Source organism: Geotrypetes seraphini, chromosome 15 (genome assembly GCF_902459505.1).
Source record: "Geotrypetes seraphini chromosome 15, aGeoSer1.1, whole genome shotgun sequence".
In the NCBI taxonomy this organism is placed as follows: Eukaryota; Metazoa; Chordata; class Amphibia; order Gymnophiona; family Dermophiidae; genus Geotrypetes; species Geotrypetes seraphini.
The window spans coordinates 36447533-36462682 of NC_047098.1; the positions used below are offsets into that span (position 1 = coordinate 36447533).

Sequence of the window (15150 nt, forward strand, 5' to 3'; positions counted from 1 at the left end):
GTTGGTGGTTAAAGTTAGAAGCTAGAGGAGCAAGCAGGCAGAAGGGGGGAGGCAGAAAAGCAAAGTAAAAGCCAGAAAGGAGCCAGGAGAGGAGGCAAAGAGGAGCAGGAAGCCAGGGGCAGCGGCGAGAGTAAGCTCCACCCACCCCCACTGTGTCGGAGGATCATCATCCGAACTCCCCCTTAAAGGGGGAGGAGCCAACGGCACACAGCCGTTTGGTGCGTAGAGAGCGCCTTTGCAAAGAGCCTCAAGAAGAGCCGAGTCAGTACACCAAACACCAGGGAAGAACAACAAGGTCAGCAAGGTAAGGATGACAACAAATAACTAAATAACCAAACAAGTATAAAAAGCAAAAACACAGTACACGCAGAGGGAACATACATACTTACAAAACACTAGCAGGAATAGGGAAGTAGCAAACAGCAGACACAGGAGAGAACACACACACAAGCAAAAAAGTACTAGCACAATAACCAAGAGCACTTCAGAAAGGCAGACAGCAATGGAAGCAAAAGGAATCCAGAGGATGAGCTTTCCAGTGTATTGCATGGACTGCCATATGTACGATTACCTCCCCTCAGGGAGGCAGTCGTATGTATGCGGTCGGTGTCTGGAACTGAAAAGCTTGAAGAAGGAAGTCAGACGACTGAAGTACAGGATTCAGGAACTGGAGGGACTTTACATCACAGAGGACCCAGTCAGGACAACCGAAGACCCTATGAGAGAGAGTCACATCGAGGAACAAGTCAGGGAGCTCGAAATTTATTGAGGAGGCTTAAAGGAGGGTGGAAGAACATGGACAGCATAGGGAGGACGAAGATACACCCACATGAAATGGAGAACAGGAGCAATCTGACTTCAAGGAAGAAGAAGCCCATAGAGGTATCCCGCAGGAAGGGGAGGCAAGGTCTGGCCGATGCCTAGAAGAGGAAGCAGTGAAGCACACCGAGGACACAGACCTGCAGCCGGAGCGAAAACTGAAAAGAGGAAAATCTGCGATCCTAGTGGGAGACTCAATCCTAAGGCAAGTAGATAGCCACATAGCAGGAGGGAGAGAGGATCGACTAGTGACCTGCCTCCCAGGAGCAAGAACAAAAGACATCGTCGACGGAATTGAAAGGATCATAGAAGGAGTAGATAGATTAAAAAGTGACAAATCTCCGGGCCCGGACGGAATCCACCCTAGGGTTATGAAGGAACTAAAGGAGGAAATAGATTACAAACCCGCTGTAGTAGTTCTGCTATCTCTGAAAACAGGCGTGATCCTGGAGGATTGGAGAATAGCTAATGTTATGCCCATCTTTAAAAAAGGATCGAGAGGTGACCCGGGAAACTACAGACCGGTGAGTCTGACTTTAGTTCCGGGGAAAATGGCAGAAGCACTGATAAAAGAAAGCATTGATGAACATCTAGATAGAAACAAACTGATGAAAACAAGCCAGCATGGCTTCTGCAAGGGAAGATCGTGCCTAACAAACTTATTCACTTCTTCGAAGGAATTAACAAACAAATGGACAAAGGGGACCCCATAGACATCATATACTTGGATTTCCAAAAGGCCTTTGACAAGGTACCCCATGAACGCCTACTACGGAAATTGAAGAACCATGGGGTTGGAGGAAACGTTCATAGATGGATCAATAATTGGTTGGCAGGTAGGAAGCAAAGGGTAGGAGTGAAGGGCCACTACTCTGACTGGAGGAGGGTCACGAGCGGTGTTCCACAGGGGTCGGTACTCAGACCGCTGCTGTTCAATATATTTATAAATGATCTAGAAACAGGGACGAAGTGCGAAGTAATAAAATTTGCAGATGACACCAAACTATTTAGTAGAGTTGGAACTAAAGGGGACTGTGAGGATTTACAAAGGGACCTGAACAAACTAGAAGAGTGGGCGACGAGATGGCAGATGAAGTTTAATGTAGAGAAATGTAAAGTCTTGCATGTAGGGAAAAGAAACCCGAAGTACAGCTATACAATGGGAGGGCTGGTAATGGGTGAAAGTACTCAAGAAAAGGACTTGGGGGTAATAGTGGACAAGACAATGAAGCCGTCGGCACAGTGCACAGTGGCCTCTAAGAAGGCGAATAGAATGCTAGGTATTAAGAAAGGTATTACAACCAGAACGAAAGAGGTCATCCTGCTGTTGTATCGGACGATGGTGCGCCCGCATCTGGAGTACTGCGTCCAATATTGATTGCCGTACCTTAAGAAGGATATGGCGATACTCGAGGGTTCAGAAAAGAGCAACGCGATTGATAAAAGGTATGGAAAACCTTTCATATGCTGAAAGATTAGAGAAACTGGGGCTCTTTTCTCTGGAAACGCGGAGACTCAGAGGGGACATGATAGAGACTTACAAGATCATGAAGGGCATAGAGAAAGTAGAGAGGGACAGATTCTTCAAACTTTCAGAAACTACAAGAACGAGAGGGCATTCGAATAAATTAAAACGGAACAAATTCAGAACCAATGCTAGGAAGTTCTTCTTCACCCAAAGGGTGGTGGATGCCTGGAATGCGCTTCCAGAGGGTGTGATAGGACAGGGTACGGTATCAGGGTTCAAGAAGGGATTGGATGAATTCCTGAACAAGAAAGGGATAGAAAGGTATAGATAGATAGGGAAAAGAAAAGGGATAGAAGGGTATAGATAGAGATCATTATACAGGTCCTGGACCTGATGGGCTGCCGCGTGAGCGGACTGTGGGGCAGGATGGACCCCCTGGTCTGATCCAGCAGAGGCACTGCTTATGTTCTAAGGTGACCATACGTCCCGTTTTCAATGGGACCATCCCATTATTGAACCAACTGTCCCGTTGTCCTGACCTACCACTTCGGGATGCTGAAATGTCCCATTTTCACAGACAGTGTCCCGTAGTGGTGCGCAGGGACATCGGACCGGCAATCGCTTCCCATCCCTGCAGTGCTATTTCAATTCTGACGTCTGAGAGGAAGTTCAGGCAATTAGCTGGCCTGGAACTTCCTCTCCGATGTCAGAATTGACATCGGGAAGAAGGCTTCTGGGTGGCATGAAGCAGCGGCTGCGACAGACCGGGGGGGGGGGTTGAATTGGCACGGCAGGGAGGGAGGCAGGCTTTAGCATGTCAGGGAGGTATGCAAGCAGGCAGGTAGGCTTAGGGGGAGGATGTGGGACAAAGGCTGGAAGGCAGTGAGTGGGACATAGGAAGGAGGCACTGGGGGTACTAAGGACATAGGAAGGAGGCACTGGGGGCACTAACGATATAGGAAGGAGGCACTACTAAGGACATAGGAAGGAGGCACTGAGGGCACTTAGGACATGAAAAGAGGCACTAAGGACATGGGAAGGGGCACTACTAAGGACATAGGAAGGAAGGAGGGAATAGAAAGGGACAATTGTTGGGCCTGAGTGCAGAAAGAAAGAAAGAAATGAAAGAAAGGATGCATAGTCAGAAGGAAACGCAACCAGAGACTCATGAAATCACCAGACAGCAAAGGTAGGAAAAATAATTTTATTTTCAATTTAGTGATCAAAATGTGTCAGTTTTGAGAATTTATATCTGCTGTCTATTTTGCACTATTTGTCTATTTTTTTTATAGTTACTGAGGTGACATTGCATATGAGCTAATAAAGAAATTGTACTATCAATCTCAGCATGTCACTTGTCTGTATGGAAGAAAGTTTGTTTTCATACAGCAGACACTAATGAGGTTTATAAACCTTTGAAAGTACTTATGAAGATATACCTTAGAGACCATATATTAATATATTTCACTGAAACACTGGGTCTCTGGACATACTATTTGGAGTTATTTGGCTTGTACTATTGCATATTTTAGTCATCTTCCTTGACATCTTTGAAAACCTTCTAAATATAAATAATTAACATTTTCTCACCGTATAGTGTTTGAGGTTTTTTTATTTTATGGTTACCATTATGAATTAATAAGATATTGTGTACATGAAAAATGAATGGAAGAAATTGGGGGCGGGATTGGGGGGTGCGGCTAGGGCAGGATTGGGGGCGGGACTGACAATTAATAGATGTCCCGTTTTGATGGAAAAAATAAATGGTCACGTTAGGTATGGCGCATATTGCGTTTTCATTTACAGTTCTCTCCAATTTCCACCTCATTCAAAATATTGCCGACACACGGTCCATGTTGGGTCCAGGTCTCATCCTGTGTACATATACTGTAATATTCTTGACACAAACATTTTGTACCTGATATGCTTTTATTATATGGAATATTGTAAAATAAGCTTTTATATAAACATCCTGCATCTCCAGAAACTAGTGTTTCACTTGTGTTTTGTGGACTCTGAATTTGTTGTGGAACTCGGGTCCTTTTTTGTAGATAAAGGCTGTACTGCAGGGGTGGATTGCGCCACACCTCAACAAAGGAATCCTAGTCCAAAGCCTTTCCTTGGTTAGTGAAAGAAACAAATCAAAATTCAGTCATTCTTTTTGATTTGTAATTGAGGATCCAGGGAAATATGAGCCCACAGAATCAATGCCATTTCTATAGAAACATAGAAAGATGACGGCAGAAAAGGGCCACTGCCCATCAAGTCTGCCCACTCCATTTACCCACCCTATTAAGTCTGAGTGCTAATGACTTAGTTCCTTAACTCGACCGTCGCAGGGATCCCACGTGGATGTCCCATTTATTCTTAAAGTCGAGCACACTGGTGGCCTTGATCACCTGCACCGGAAGTTTGTTCCAGTGATCTATCACCCTTTCTGTGAAGAAATACTTCCTGATGTCACCACTAAATTTCCCTCCTCTGAGTTTGAGCGGGTGCCCCCTTGTGACCGAGGGTCCCTTGGGAAAGAATATATCGTTTTCTACCTCTACACGACCTGTGACGTACTTGAATGTCTCGATCATGTCACCCCTTTCCCTGCGCTCCTCTAGGGTATAGAGTTGCAGCTTGCCCAGTCTTTCTTCGTATGAGAGACCCTTGAGTCCAGCGACCTTCCTAGTGGCCATCCGTTGGACCGACTCAGCTCGAAGCACATCTTTCCGGTAATGTGGCCTCCAGAATTGCACACAGTATTCCAGATGAGGTCTCACCATGGTTCTGTAGAGTGGCATTATGACTTCAGGTTTGCGGCTGACGAAGCTTCTATTGATACATCCCATCATTTGTCTTGCCTTGGATGAGGCCTTCTCTACTTGTTTGGCAGCCTTCATGTCTGCGCTGATGATCACTCCCAAGTCCCGTTCTTCTGAAGTCTTAGCTAGTGTTTCTCCATTCAAGGTGTATGTTCTGCATGGATTTCTGCTACCGAGATGCATGACCTTACACTTCTTAGCGTTGAAGCCCAGCTGCCATGTTGAGGACCAGTTTTCCAATGTGATCAGATCCTGCATCATACTATCTTTGAGATTGCTTTCACCTACTATATTACACAGTTTGGCGTCGTCGGCAAACAGTGCTACTTTACCCTGTAGTCCTCGGGTCAAGTCCCTTATGAATATGTTGAAAAGGGATGGTCCCAGGACTGAGCCCTGCGGCACTCCGCTAGTCACTTCCGATGTCTCAGAGAGGGTGCCATTGACCACCACCCTCTGAAGTCTTCCACTCAGCCACTCCTTGACCCATGTAGTTAGTTTCTCACCTAACCCCATTGATTTCATCTTGTTTAATAGTCTACGGTGTGGGACACTGTCAAAGGCTTTACTGAAATCCAAGTACACTATGTCCAGAGACTCTCCCAAGTCCAGCTTTCCTGTCACCCAGTCAAAGAAGCTGATAAGATTGGACTGGCATGACCTGCCCCTAGTGAATCCATGTTGGCAGGGATCCCTCAGATTCCCCTCATCCAGTATTGTGTCTAGTTTGCCTTTAAGTAGGGTTTCCATGAGTTTACACACTATTGATGTGAGGCTCACTGGTCTGTAATTCGCAGCCTCTGCTCTGCAACCCTTCTTGTGTAGAGGAACAACGTTGGCAGTTTTCCAGTCTAGGGGGACTCTCCCCGTTCTCAGGGAGAGATTGAAGAGTACGGCTAACGGTTCCGCCAAAATATCGCATAGCTCTCTGAGCACTCTTGGGTGCAAATTGTCCGGTCCCATGGCTTTGTTCACCTTGAGTCCTGACAATTCTCTGTAAACATCAGCTGGTGTGAACTCAAAATTCTGAAATGGGTCTTCCATGCTTTGCTTTGCTTCCAGCTGTGGCCCTTGTCCCGGCGCCTCGCATGTAAAGACTGAACAGAAGTAATCATTCAGTATTTTGGCTTTATCGGAATCTGTTTCCGCATAATTCCCATTTGGTGTTCTAAGGCGTACTATCCCGTTTGCGTTCTTTTTCCTGTCGCTAATGTATCTGAAGAAAGATTTGTCCCCTTTCTTAATGTTCTTCGCTAGAGTTTCTTCCGTTCGAAGTTTGGCCTCCCTGACTGCTGTTTTGACCGCTGCAGACTTTGTCCTGTATTCAATGGTAGCTTCTTTTTCCCCTGTGCGTTTGTATGAGAGAAATGCTTTTTTTTTTCTCCTTGACTAGGTACGAGACCTCATCTGTGAACCATTGGGGTTTCTTTTTCCTTTGTTGTTTGGTTACCGATTTTATGTAGCGGATAGTTGCCTCATGAAGGATCGATTTCAAGGTTGACCACATAGCTTCCACATTATCAGTCACTTTTTGAACCTGCAGTGTCTGATAGATGAAATCTCCCATGCGTGTGAAGTCGGTGCCCCGGAAATTGAGTACCCTTGTTTTTGTTTGTGATCTAGGGAAGCCTTTCTTAAGGTTAAACCATACCATGTTATGGTCACTGGTGGCTAGCGTTTCTCCCACCGAGACCTCCGAGACGCTTTCCCCGTTCGTAAGTACCAGGTCCAGGATGGCCTGGGCCCTTGTGGGCTCTAGTACCAGTTGTTTGAGCCATACTCCCTTCATGGACGTTAATATCCTTCTGCTATCACAAGTTGTTGCTGAGAGTGTGTTCCAGTCTACATCAGACATGTTGAAGTCTCCTAACAGAACTACGTCCCCCCGTAAGGTGATATTCTCCATGTCTTCAATTAATTCTGTGTCTTTGTCCTCCGATTGTCTTGGGGGTCTGTATACCACACCAAGGTATAGGCATTTTTCTCCGCCTCTGGCCAGGTTTACCCAGATGGATTCCCCAGTATACTTGACATCCGTGATCCTGGTTGTCTTGATGTTCTCTTTGATGTAAAGTGCTACCCCACCTCCTAACCTACCCTCTCTGTCTTGCCGAAGCAGGTTGTATCCTGGTATAGTTATATCCCACCCATGAGAGTCTGTGAACCATGTTTCGGATATTGCTACTACGTCTAGATCTGCATTAACTATTTCTGTTTCTAGTTCTAAAAATTTATTCCCTAGGCTGCGTGCGTTAACATACATAGCTCTCCACTCTTTCTGATTTTTAAGCTCCTGTAGTGAGCCACCCGTTGGAGTTAAAGTGTCTCCTAGCGATTCTTTTGCATTAAGGGTACTTACCTCAGACTTGAAAGCGTAGTTTTGGTTTGCCACATCAGGATTGTTACTTACTGCTCCGGTGTAAAAATGGGTACCCTCCCCCGACTTACCTAGTTTAAAGCCCTTCGAAGTAGGCGGGCTAGTCTGTGTCCGAAGACGTTCTTACCTCTGTTGGTCAGGTGGAGTCCGTCTGGTCCCTGTAGTCCCTGTAATGCCTCTCCGTGATTCAGGAATCCGAAGTTCATTTCCTGGCACCATCGTTGCAGCCACTCATTCGTCTTCTGAATGCGTTCGTCCCTGCCCCTTCCTCTGCCCCTAACAGGAAGAATGGAAGAGAATACTACCTGTGCTCCTGTCTGTTTCAGTCTCTTTCCCAGTGCTCCGAAGTCTGTAGTTATGTCCTTCAGGGTGTTCTTGGCAGTGTCATTCGTTCCTACGTGGATGAGCAGCATGGGGAAGTGGTCCTGGGGCCTGAGAAGTCTATCGAGACAGGTGGTCACATCTCTTATTCTGGCTCCGGGCAGACAGCAGACCTCCCTCGACTGCATATCCGGTCTGCATATTGGTCCCTCGGTGCCCCTCAACATGGAGTCCCCAATGACTATTACTCTACGCTTCTTTTGGGGGTGTCGATCCATTGTGCCCGGAGATGGAGATGTGAGCTGATCCTGGTCCATATCTGCGTCGGTAGTCTCTTCCTGCAAGACCTGGAATCTGTTCTTCAGGCTCAGCTGCGGAGTCAATGTGGAGCTGCCCTGGTGAGAGAAAGAGTGAGAAGGTGAAGAGATTGTGAATGGGGGGGGGGGTCTCCTACGTTTACCTGTGGAGGAGGTCACTAACTGCCAGGAGTCAGTGTCTCCATCCATCTCCTGAACTGCAACAGTTGGTTTCTTTGACGACGGCCCTGGAGTCATCATGGGAGATCCGTCATGGGCTCGTTCTGAGATTTGGGATAGTTCCTGCACTATCCCATCTATATAGGCCTCATCCTCTCTGATGCCTCTCAGACGTTTCACCTCCTCCCTGAGGCTTCTTAGTTCCTGCACGATGTTGTCATCCTGCTGGCCGATCTCCTCTGTCTGTGGCAGATAAAGGCCATACTGTAGGGGCAGATTGCCAGGGATCTGGATCCCTGGGCAATAAGGTTCATGTCTTTCCCCCCCAGCCTCCTTGCCAACAGAAATTACTGTTTCAGTATCTGTCGTAATTTCTAAAACTCACTCTAGACAAAAATCTAATATAGTAATATGCATAGGTGTTAAATAGTGTTAGTGGTGTATCCGGGCTATAAATTTGGAAAGATTTGCATGTTGCTTTGTTTTTAAATGCTGCTAGGACTTTGGGTGTGCCCCTACCTCTACTTGCCTGAAATGTCGCCGGGTTGATAATTCTTTGGCGCATGGTATGTGGTCGTGTGCCACTATCTCCGCCTTTTGACTGGAGATCAGGTGTTATTTGGAATCTTTGGTGGGTTATACACTCCCCTCGACAGTGGAAGGGATTATTTTTTTGGCTGCCGGCCATCTGGGAGGACTTTCTGCAGGCGACTGTTTGCTTATCTGTAAGGGTTATATTGTGGGGAAGAAATGCATTCTCAATCACTGGCTTCAGGACTTCCCACCCACCATCTGGTATTGGCGCAATAAATTCCATCTTTTAATGGTTTGGGAGTCTATGTCCGCTCGGTTTTCTCGTTCCCGGAGTAAGCTTTTTCTGTCTGTTTGGGCCTCCTATTTGGATACTTTACCCCCTATGATAAAAAGCCAGGTGGTCAATCGCTTGCGGAAGCCAGTAGTTTATTCCTTGCCAGTGGGTTGAGGGTGGGGTCTTGGGGGTGGGGGGGGTGGTGGTAAGGGGGTATTTGGGCTGGGGAAGGGTGGGCGGGATTCTTTTTAGGGTGTGGACTGGCTGGGTCCAGGCTATCAGAACACAGGCCTGGACTCTTCCTGTAGTCAGGGTTCTTCTGTTGGTTGTTTGATACTAGTTTTGTATTGGAAAATGTGATTTCTGCTTATTGCGTGTATTTTCTCTTGTGAATAAACAGTTTATAAAAAAAAAAAAAAATGCTGCTAGGACAGTGGTTCTCAACCTGTTTTTCAGTTGGGACATGCTTGATGGTCATACTGCATACATGTCCCTCACATACTTTTGGTCTGATACAGTGCAGCAGTTTTTATGAGTCAAATGTAAACATGTCTGCATCCACAAAAATCCAACCTCCTCCCAACCACGGATGCAGATCAGATCTAGGAAATTTCTCCATGAAAGTCACCATACAAAAAAAAAATTCAGATTCTCGTGTCATATGAAACCTGAAAAAAATAACTCGCATACATGCAGCAAACATGTCCTATGACAGTAGCACTAATCCAATGGTTCAAATAGCAAGAACCCTACTTACAAATAGGCAGCACTACAAATATTACACTGGGCCCTAAAATCCAACACACCTACTACAGGTAAAACAGAACAAGTGGAACTGCTTACAGAATTCTACACAGAAAACTATAAGCAAACAGAATACCAGGCTAGACCTTCACAAATTAGAAGTAGAAATAGGAAGCAAAAATTGAACTAGGGACCCCCAAAAGTGAAACTTAACATGTACTGCAACACTGAATAAATAAAAATAGAAATGCATTTCCTTTTGTACAAAATACAAAGACAACCGTGATGTACAGTTTCCAATGCTGCAAAATTCCAGCTAAAAAAAAAAATCAAAATTTAAACACTTTTTAAAATACTGTTTATTTACTGAACATTTTATTTTTCCACCATGCTGGTCCTAGTTTCTTTTCTGCTTTCGTGCCTGTCTTTTACTCTTTTTGCATTGGCTGATGCCAACTGGTTATCTCTTCTGTCTTGTTCTATTCACTCCATATATTTGTCTCTTGACATAGTGATCTTTCCCTTTTAGCTATTTCCTTTTTTGACCACTCAAACTTCACCCTCTTTCTCACTTTTCAGTTCTCCATCTTCTTTGTACTTTTCATCAACCTAACAATTTTCCAACTCCCTCATTTACCCTTTAGCTCATTTCCCAGCCTCCTATTCCCTTTATTTTTCATCTACATCCCATTACCACATACCTCCCCTTTGTACTCACTATCCTCTTCTCACTCATCTCCTTGATTACCGCCCCCTTCCATGGCCTCTCACACATAGGTTCCTTTATTCCCAGTATCTCCCCTTCCTCCCTTTACCCTTACAATCCAGCATCTCTCCCTCACTCACCTTTGTAACCTGATATCTCCCTAGCCAATCAGTCTTCCCTCCTGTCCTCTACCCATGGACCAGAATGTTTCCCTTTATCCCTTTTACTCTCCCTCTCTTCTGGCTCAAGGACCAATATCCCTCCCCACCTCTGATGTCTAGCATCCCTCACTCCCTCTCCTCTGCCACAGGTTCAACATCTTCCCCCCTCCCATTGTCTACTTGGCCATCTGGTCAACATCTCCCCCCACCCTTCCCAGATCCAAAATACTCCCTCTCTCCCCTCCACCCTGGATGCAGCACCTTCCCTCCTGGGTTCCATTACTTCCTCTCTGGATTTTTCCTACCCTTAGATTCTTTCTCTCTCTCTGCCCATAGATTTAAAGGGGTTCGGGGCCTTTGCCGGCTTCATAAAACAGGGGGTAAATAAGCTTGAAACTTGTATCCCTCTCCCACAGATACAGGGCCCTGTCACCCCATCCTAAGCACCTAGAACCCTTCACCTCTTGCCTGTCTTTCTGTATGAAATTATTGACAGTCTCCTCTCCACTGATCTCCAAGTTTACGTCTTCTCCCCTCCCCTACACTTGCTGTCAGAGTTCTCTACCCCCAAAAGAACAAATTAGAGATTAATGCAAGCCTGGAAAGGCACTTATTTTTCTCATGCACAATTAATGTAAATTTTGACAAAGTGCCTAGCTTTGCTCCAGAATCTAACACTGAGCTGCTCCATGAAGCTAAGGGACGTCATGGTCAGTGCCCCAGAGTCTGTACAACCGCTTGCAGCCTATAGACATGATTAATAGCTGTTTAGAGGTTTTGATGAGCATCAGTACGACCAGCCACGCCCCTCTTTATTCAGTTTCATAATGTTGGGAAGGGGCGAGAGGAGGAAAGATCCGCCTTAATTTAAAAAAAACAACCAAAAAAACCCCCCAACTTTAAATATTGTAATAGCTGAGGGCAGGGGTAGTGTCTCAATCTTAGAAGGGTTAAAATTTTTTCGGAAATTAATAATAAATGCATGCTGGTAGTTCTTAAGCAAGATTAACACCCCCCACCCCCCCCCAAAAAAAAAAAAAAAACTCTCAAATTAATTGGTGAAAAAAACCATCATCTCTTGCCGGCACTTTGCCCGAGTTGCTAACCAGGATAAGTGAGTCAGTGGTGTCTTGGGAGGGGGGCGTGGTTTAAGCACGAGCAGTCAGCTGCGGCCCCTCGGAGCACGTGTGCAGTGCGCTGAAGCCACCTCGGGGGGAGGGGGGGAGGCTTACGTCCCTTGCTGAGTCACCTCCCCCCACCCGGCCGCGGACTGCGAGCAAGGGCGGAGGTGGCATGTGCACTGGGGCTGCAAGATCCGTCGGTTGAGCAGCCGGCGAGCGGAGGGGGATGGTGTGCGAGTCGCCCCGGAGATGGGCAACCAGCCTGGGAGAGCCGAGGAGCCGCAAGAAGGTGGGTGGAGCGATGGCACCCCTCCCTCTGCACTACTTTAGGGGGCTGAGCACCTGCAGGCTTGGCTGGGCTAAAGGTGTCATGGCATCCCACCGAAACGTAGCTGGGGCTACGGCCATGAAATTCCTTTGCTGGGGTCTTTGGAACGGAACCGTCTGCAAGTTTCTCCTACTTGGTTGGATTATGGCTCTATAGATCGCCTTATGAGGGACAGGATTTGGGGGGGGGGGGTAGCTTTATTTTACACGAGTTCTGCGTTGGTCTTTCATTACATGCAGGCACTTCTTAGTTCTAATGAATAATACTAATTAATTCTGATAAATCAATTTCCCCAAGAAAAGCGGGACTGTATCCAACTCTGCACATCCATCTGGATGGAAGAGCTTTGGGAATTAAAATTCCAGTCCCATTTACAGTGGAGAGCCAGAGAGTGTCTTCAGGTGCTCAAATAAAGTTTTAGTCCTTCAAATTAAATCCCAGGTATTGATGTGTACATTTAAAAATAAAATACCCCCCCTCCCAAATTGAATATACAAGCTAATTTAACAGAGGAGATCTATACTTGGGTCATTGGGAATACTTGATTTCTGCCTTGGGCTGTTCTAAAGACCTCTCTCTAGTGAGGGAAATGCTTACGTTTACTCCTTGTGTTTGTATTGGAGGTTTTGGTAAACTGAAGCTTATTTGTGGTTAGGTAGGGTTTCATAGTGTTCCAAATCTATGGGTTTGAGATATACATTTAGGGTGTGTTTGAGGTTTTCTCATTGATTGTGCTCAGGACTTTTCTCAGAAAAATTCTGCCTGTGACTTGCATTCACATATGGTGAATCTCTCTCTCCTTTTTGGCTATGTCGGTGTCTTGCAAAGTCACAACACACTAAACGTGGTGGCCACGGCTCGAGGGCATTTGTAAGTGCGTGGATGTTGACGCGATTATGTCACGTGCTTACGTGAAAGCCCTCCAGACAGGTCCCTTAGCTGCTAGTGGGGGGTGCTGGAAGGGAAGAGGCACAGAGAGACATAAGAACTGCCATCTCTGGATCAGACCTTCGGTCCATCAAGTCCGGCGATCCGCACACGCAGAGGCCCTGCCAGGTGTACACCTGGTGTAATTTTTAGTCACCCATATCCCTCTATGTCTCTTGTAAGGAGATGTGCATCTAGTTTACTTTTAAATCGTAGGACGGTCGATTCCGCAATAACCTCCTCTGGGAGAGCATTCCAGGTGTCCACCACTCGTTGCGTGAAGCAGAACTTCCTGATATTTGTCCTGGACTTGTCCCCCCTTAGCTTCATTCTGTGTCCTCTTGCCTACAGCAAGGGTAAGGAACTCCGGTCCTCGAGAGCCGTATTCCAGTCGGGTTTTCAGGATTTCCCCAATGAATATGCATGAGATCTATTTGCATGCACTGTTTTCAGTGCATATTCATTGGGGAAATCCTGAAAACCCGACTGGAATACGGAGTTCCCTACCCCTGGCCTAGGCTATGTCTTTCTCCTTGAATCTATCTCAGTTCATGCTTCCTAGTCTGTCCATTTGCTCTCTTTCCCTGTGCTCATTCAGTATTGCATACTGGGCACCAGAAATCTCAGTCTGGCAGAGTCCTAAATAGCTAAAGCAAAAATAAGATTCACCAAGAGAATTCCACAGGGAAAACAGGAGAAACCCACACAAAGGACGAAAGCTGTGGAATTGACGATCCTGATGCAAAATTTTATTTGAAAGTCTTCACATAAAAGGTGCAGTTCATTCGAACAAACCAATAATACACAGTAAGAATATTGTGGTGTGGACCCGACCCGGTCCGTGTTTTGGTCACAGAACACCACTTTCTGGGGTCCGCTTTCACATACACAGCCACGCTTTCACATACACAGTCCTTTGCTTACAACACAGCATATCAAATTTTGTGATTTACATCATATCGGACCCCAGAAGGTGGTCTTCTGTGACCAAAATATGGACCGTGTCGGGTCCACACCACAATATTCTTACTGTGTATTATTGGTTTGTTTGAATGAACAGCACCTTTTATGTGAAGACTGCGCTTTCCTGTGTTGGCACATATTTTTTTTTTGCATAGTTTCAGAAATTTGTGCTGAGCATTAATGAACATCTCTAACACATGGCTTTCTGCATTGCCACTCTTCCCCCCCCCCCCACCAAGTGTGGATAGACAAAGCAGGTCTGAACCTCCAGACAGTGTGTGGTATATTGTTGTCAAAGCAGCAACTATGTTAATGGCTTTTTCGGGAGGGGGAGGGGTGTAGAATTGTGGATTATAGAAACATTTTGAGTCCTAGAAAGCAAAAAACAGTCCTGACCCAAGAGACAAATCCCTTATGAAAAATCAGTTTTAATTAATTACAGATTGTATTACAGTGATGGGGTGTGTGTGTGTGGCATCTTGTTTCCAAAGCTGTAGAGAGATGCAAAGTAATAGAAATGAAGGTTAGGTGGGAGCAAGGCAGGCTCAGTGGATTGTGGTGTCCTGAACCAACCTTTGCTTCAGCATCGCCACCCTCCATTCTAGCCAGCCAGCCCACCTGCCCTCATAACATCAGAGATCCCAGGAGCAACAGAGATGGGAACAATCCCTACTCATTCCTGTACTGGTGACTGCATTCTTCCACTGACCCCCCACACCCACTGTAAGTTTGGAAGACTGTTTTTTTGTGGGGGGGAGGGGGAGCTAGAGATTAATCAAATATAAATAAAACTTGAAACTTGAACTATTAAAAAAATATTATATAATTGGAAAGATTTTTCCAAATTAGATTATAACATGTGGAGGAATATGTTGTACTTGTATAGTAAATACGAGAAAATATATGCTGTAAGGAGTTGGCATCTTGGGAAATTTTTTTTTTTTTTTTAATCTTTATTCATTTCATATCTTAAAATCAAGTACAATAAATGATGTACAATTGAACATTTAAAAACACTTGAATTCTTGCATTTGATCGTATCATCCTAAAATATTGTACCCCCCCTCATTTTATATAATGATCTATTTCTTTAATCATCAAATTTTTCCTCCCCCCAC

The 15150-nt window shown here is 45.6% G+C and overlaps 1 protein-coding gene across 7 annotated transcripts in view; it reads left to right on the top strand.

Annotated features, from left to right (window-relative positions):
* SPECC1 (sperm antigen with calponin homology and coiled-coil domains 1) overlaps positions 1–15150 on the top strand; it is a 334491-nt gene that overhangs the window by 112275 nt on the left and 207066 nt on the right. The window contains exon 1 of one of the 7 annotated variants that reach the window (XM_033921593.1): positions 11811–12103. The exons of 5 other annotated variants lie outside the window; for them this stretch is intronic. In XM_033921593.1, coding sequence (XP_033777484.1) covers positions 12064–12103 — 40 coding nt within the window. In that variant the 5' untranslated portion in view covers positions 11811–12063. Of the gene's footprint in view, positions 1–11810; positions 12104–12178; positions 12279–15150 lie in introns of those variants that run through there. One more of the 7 variants, XM_033921592.1, reaches the window with a different exon arrangement.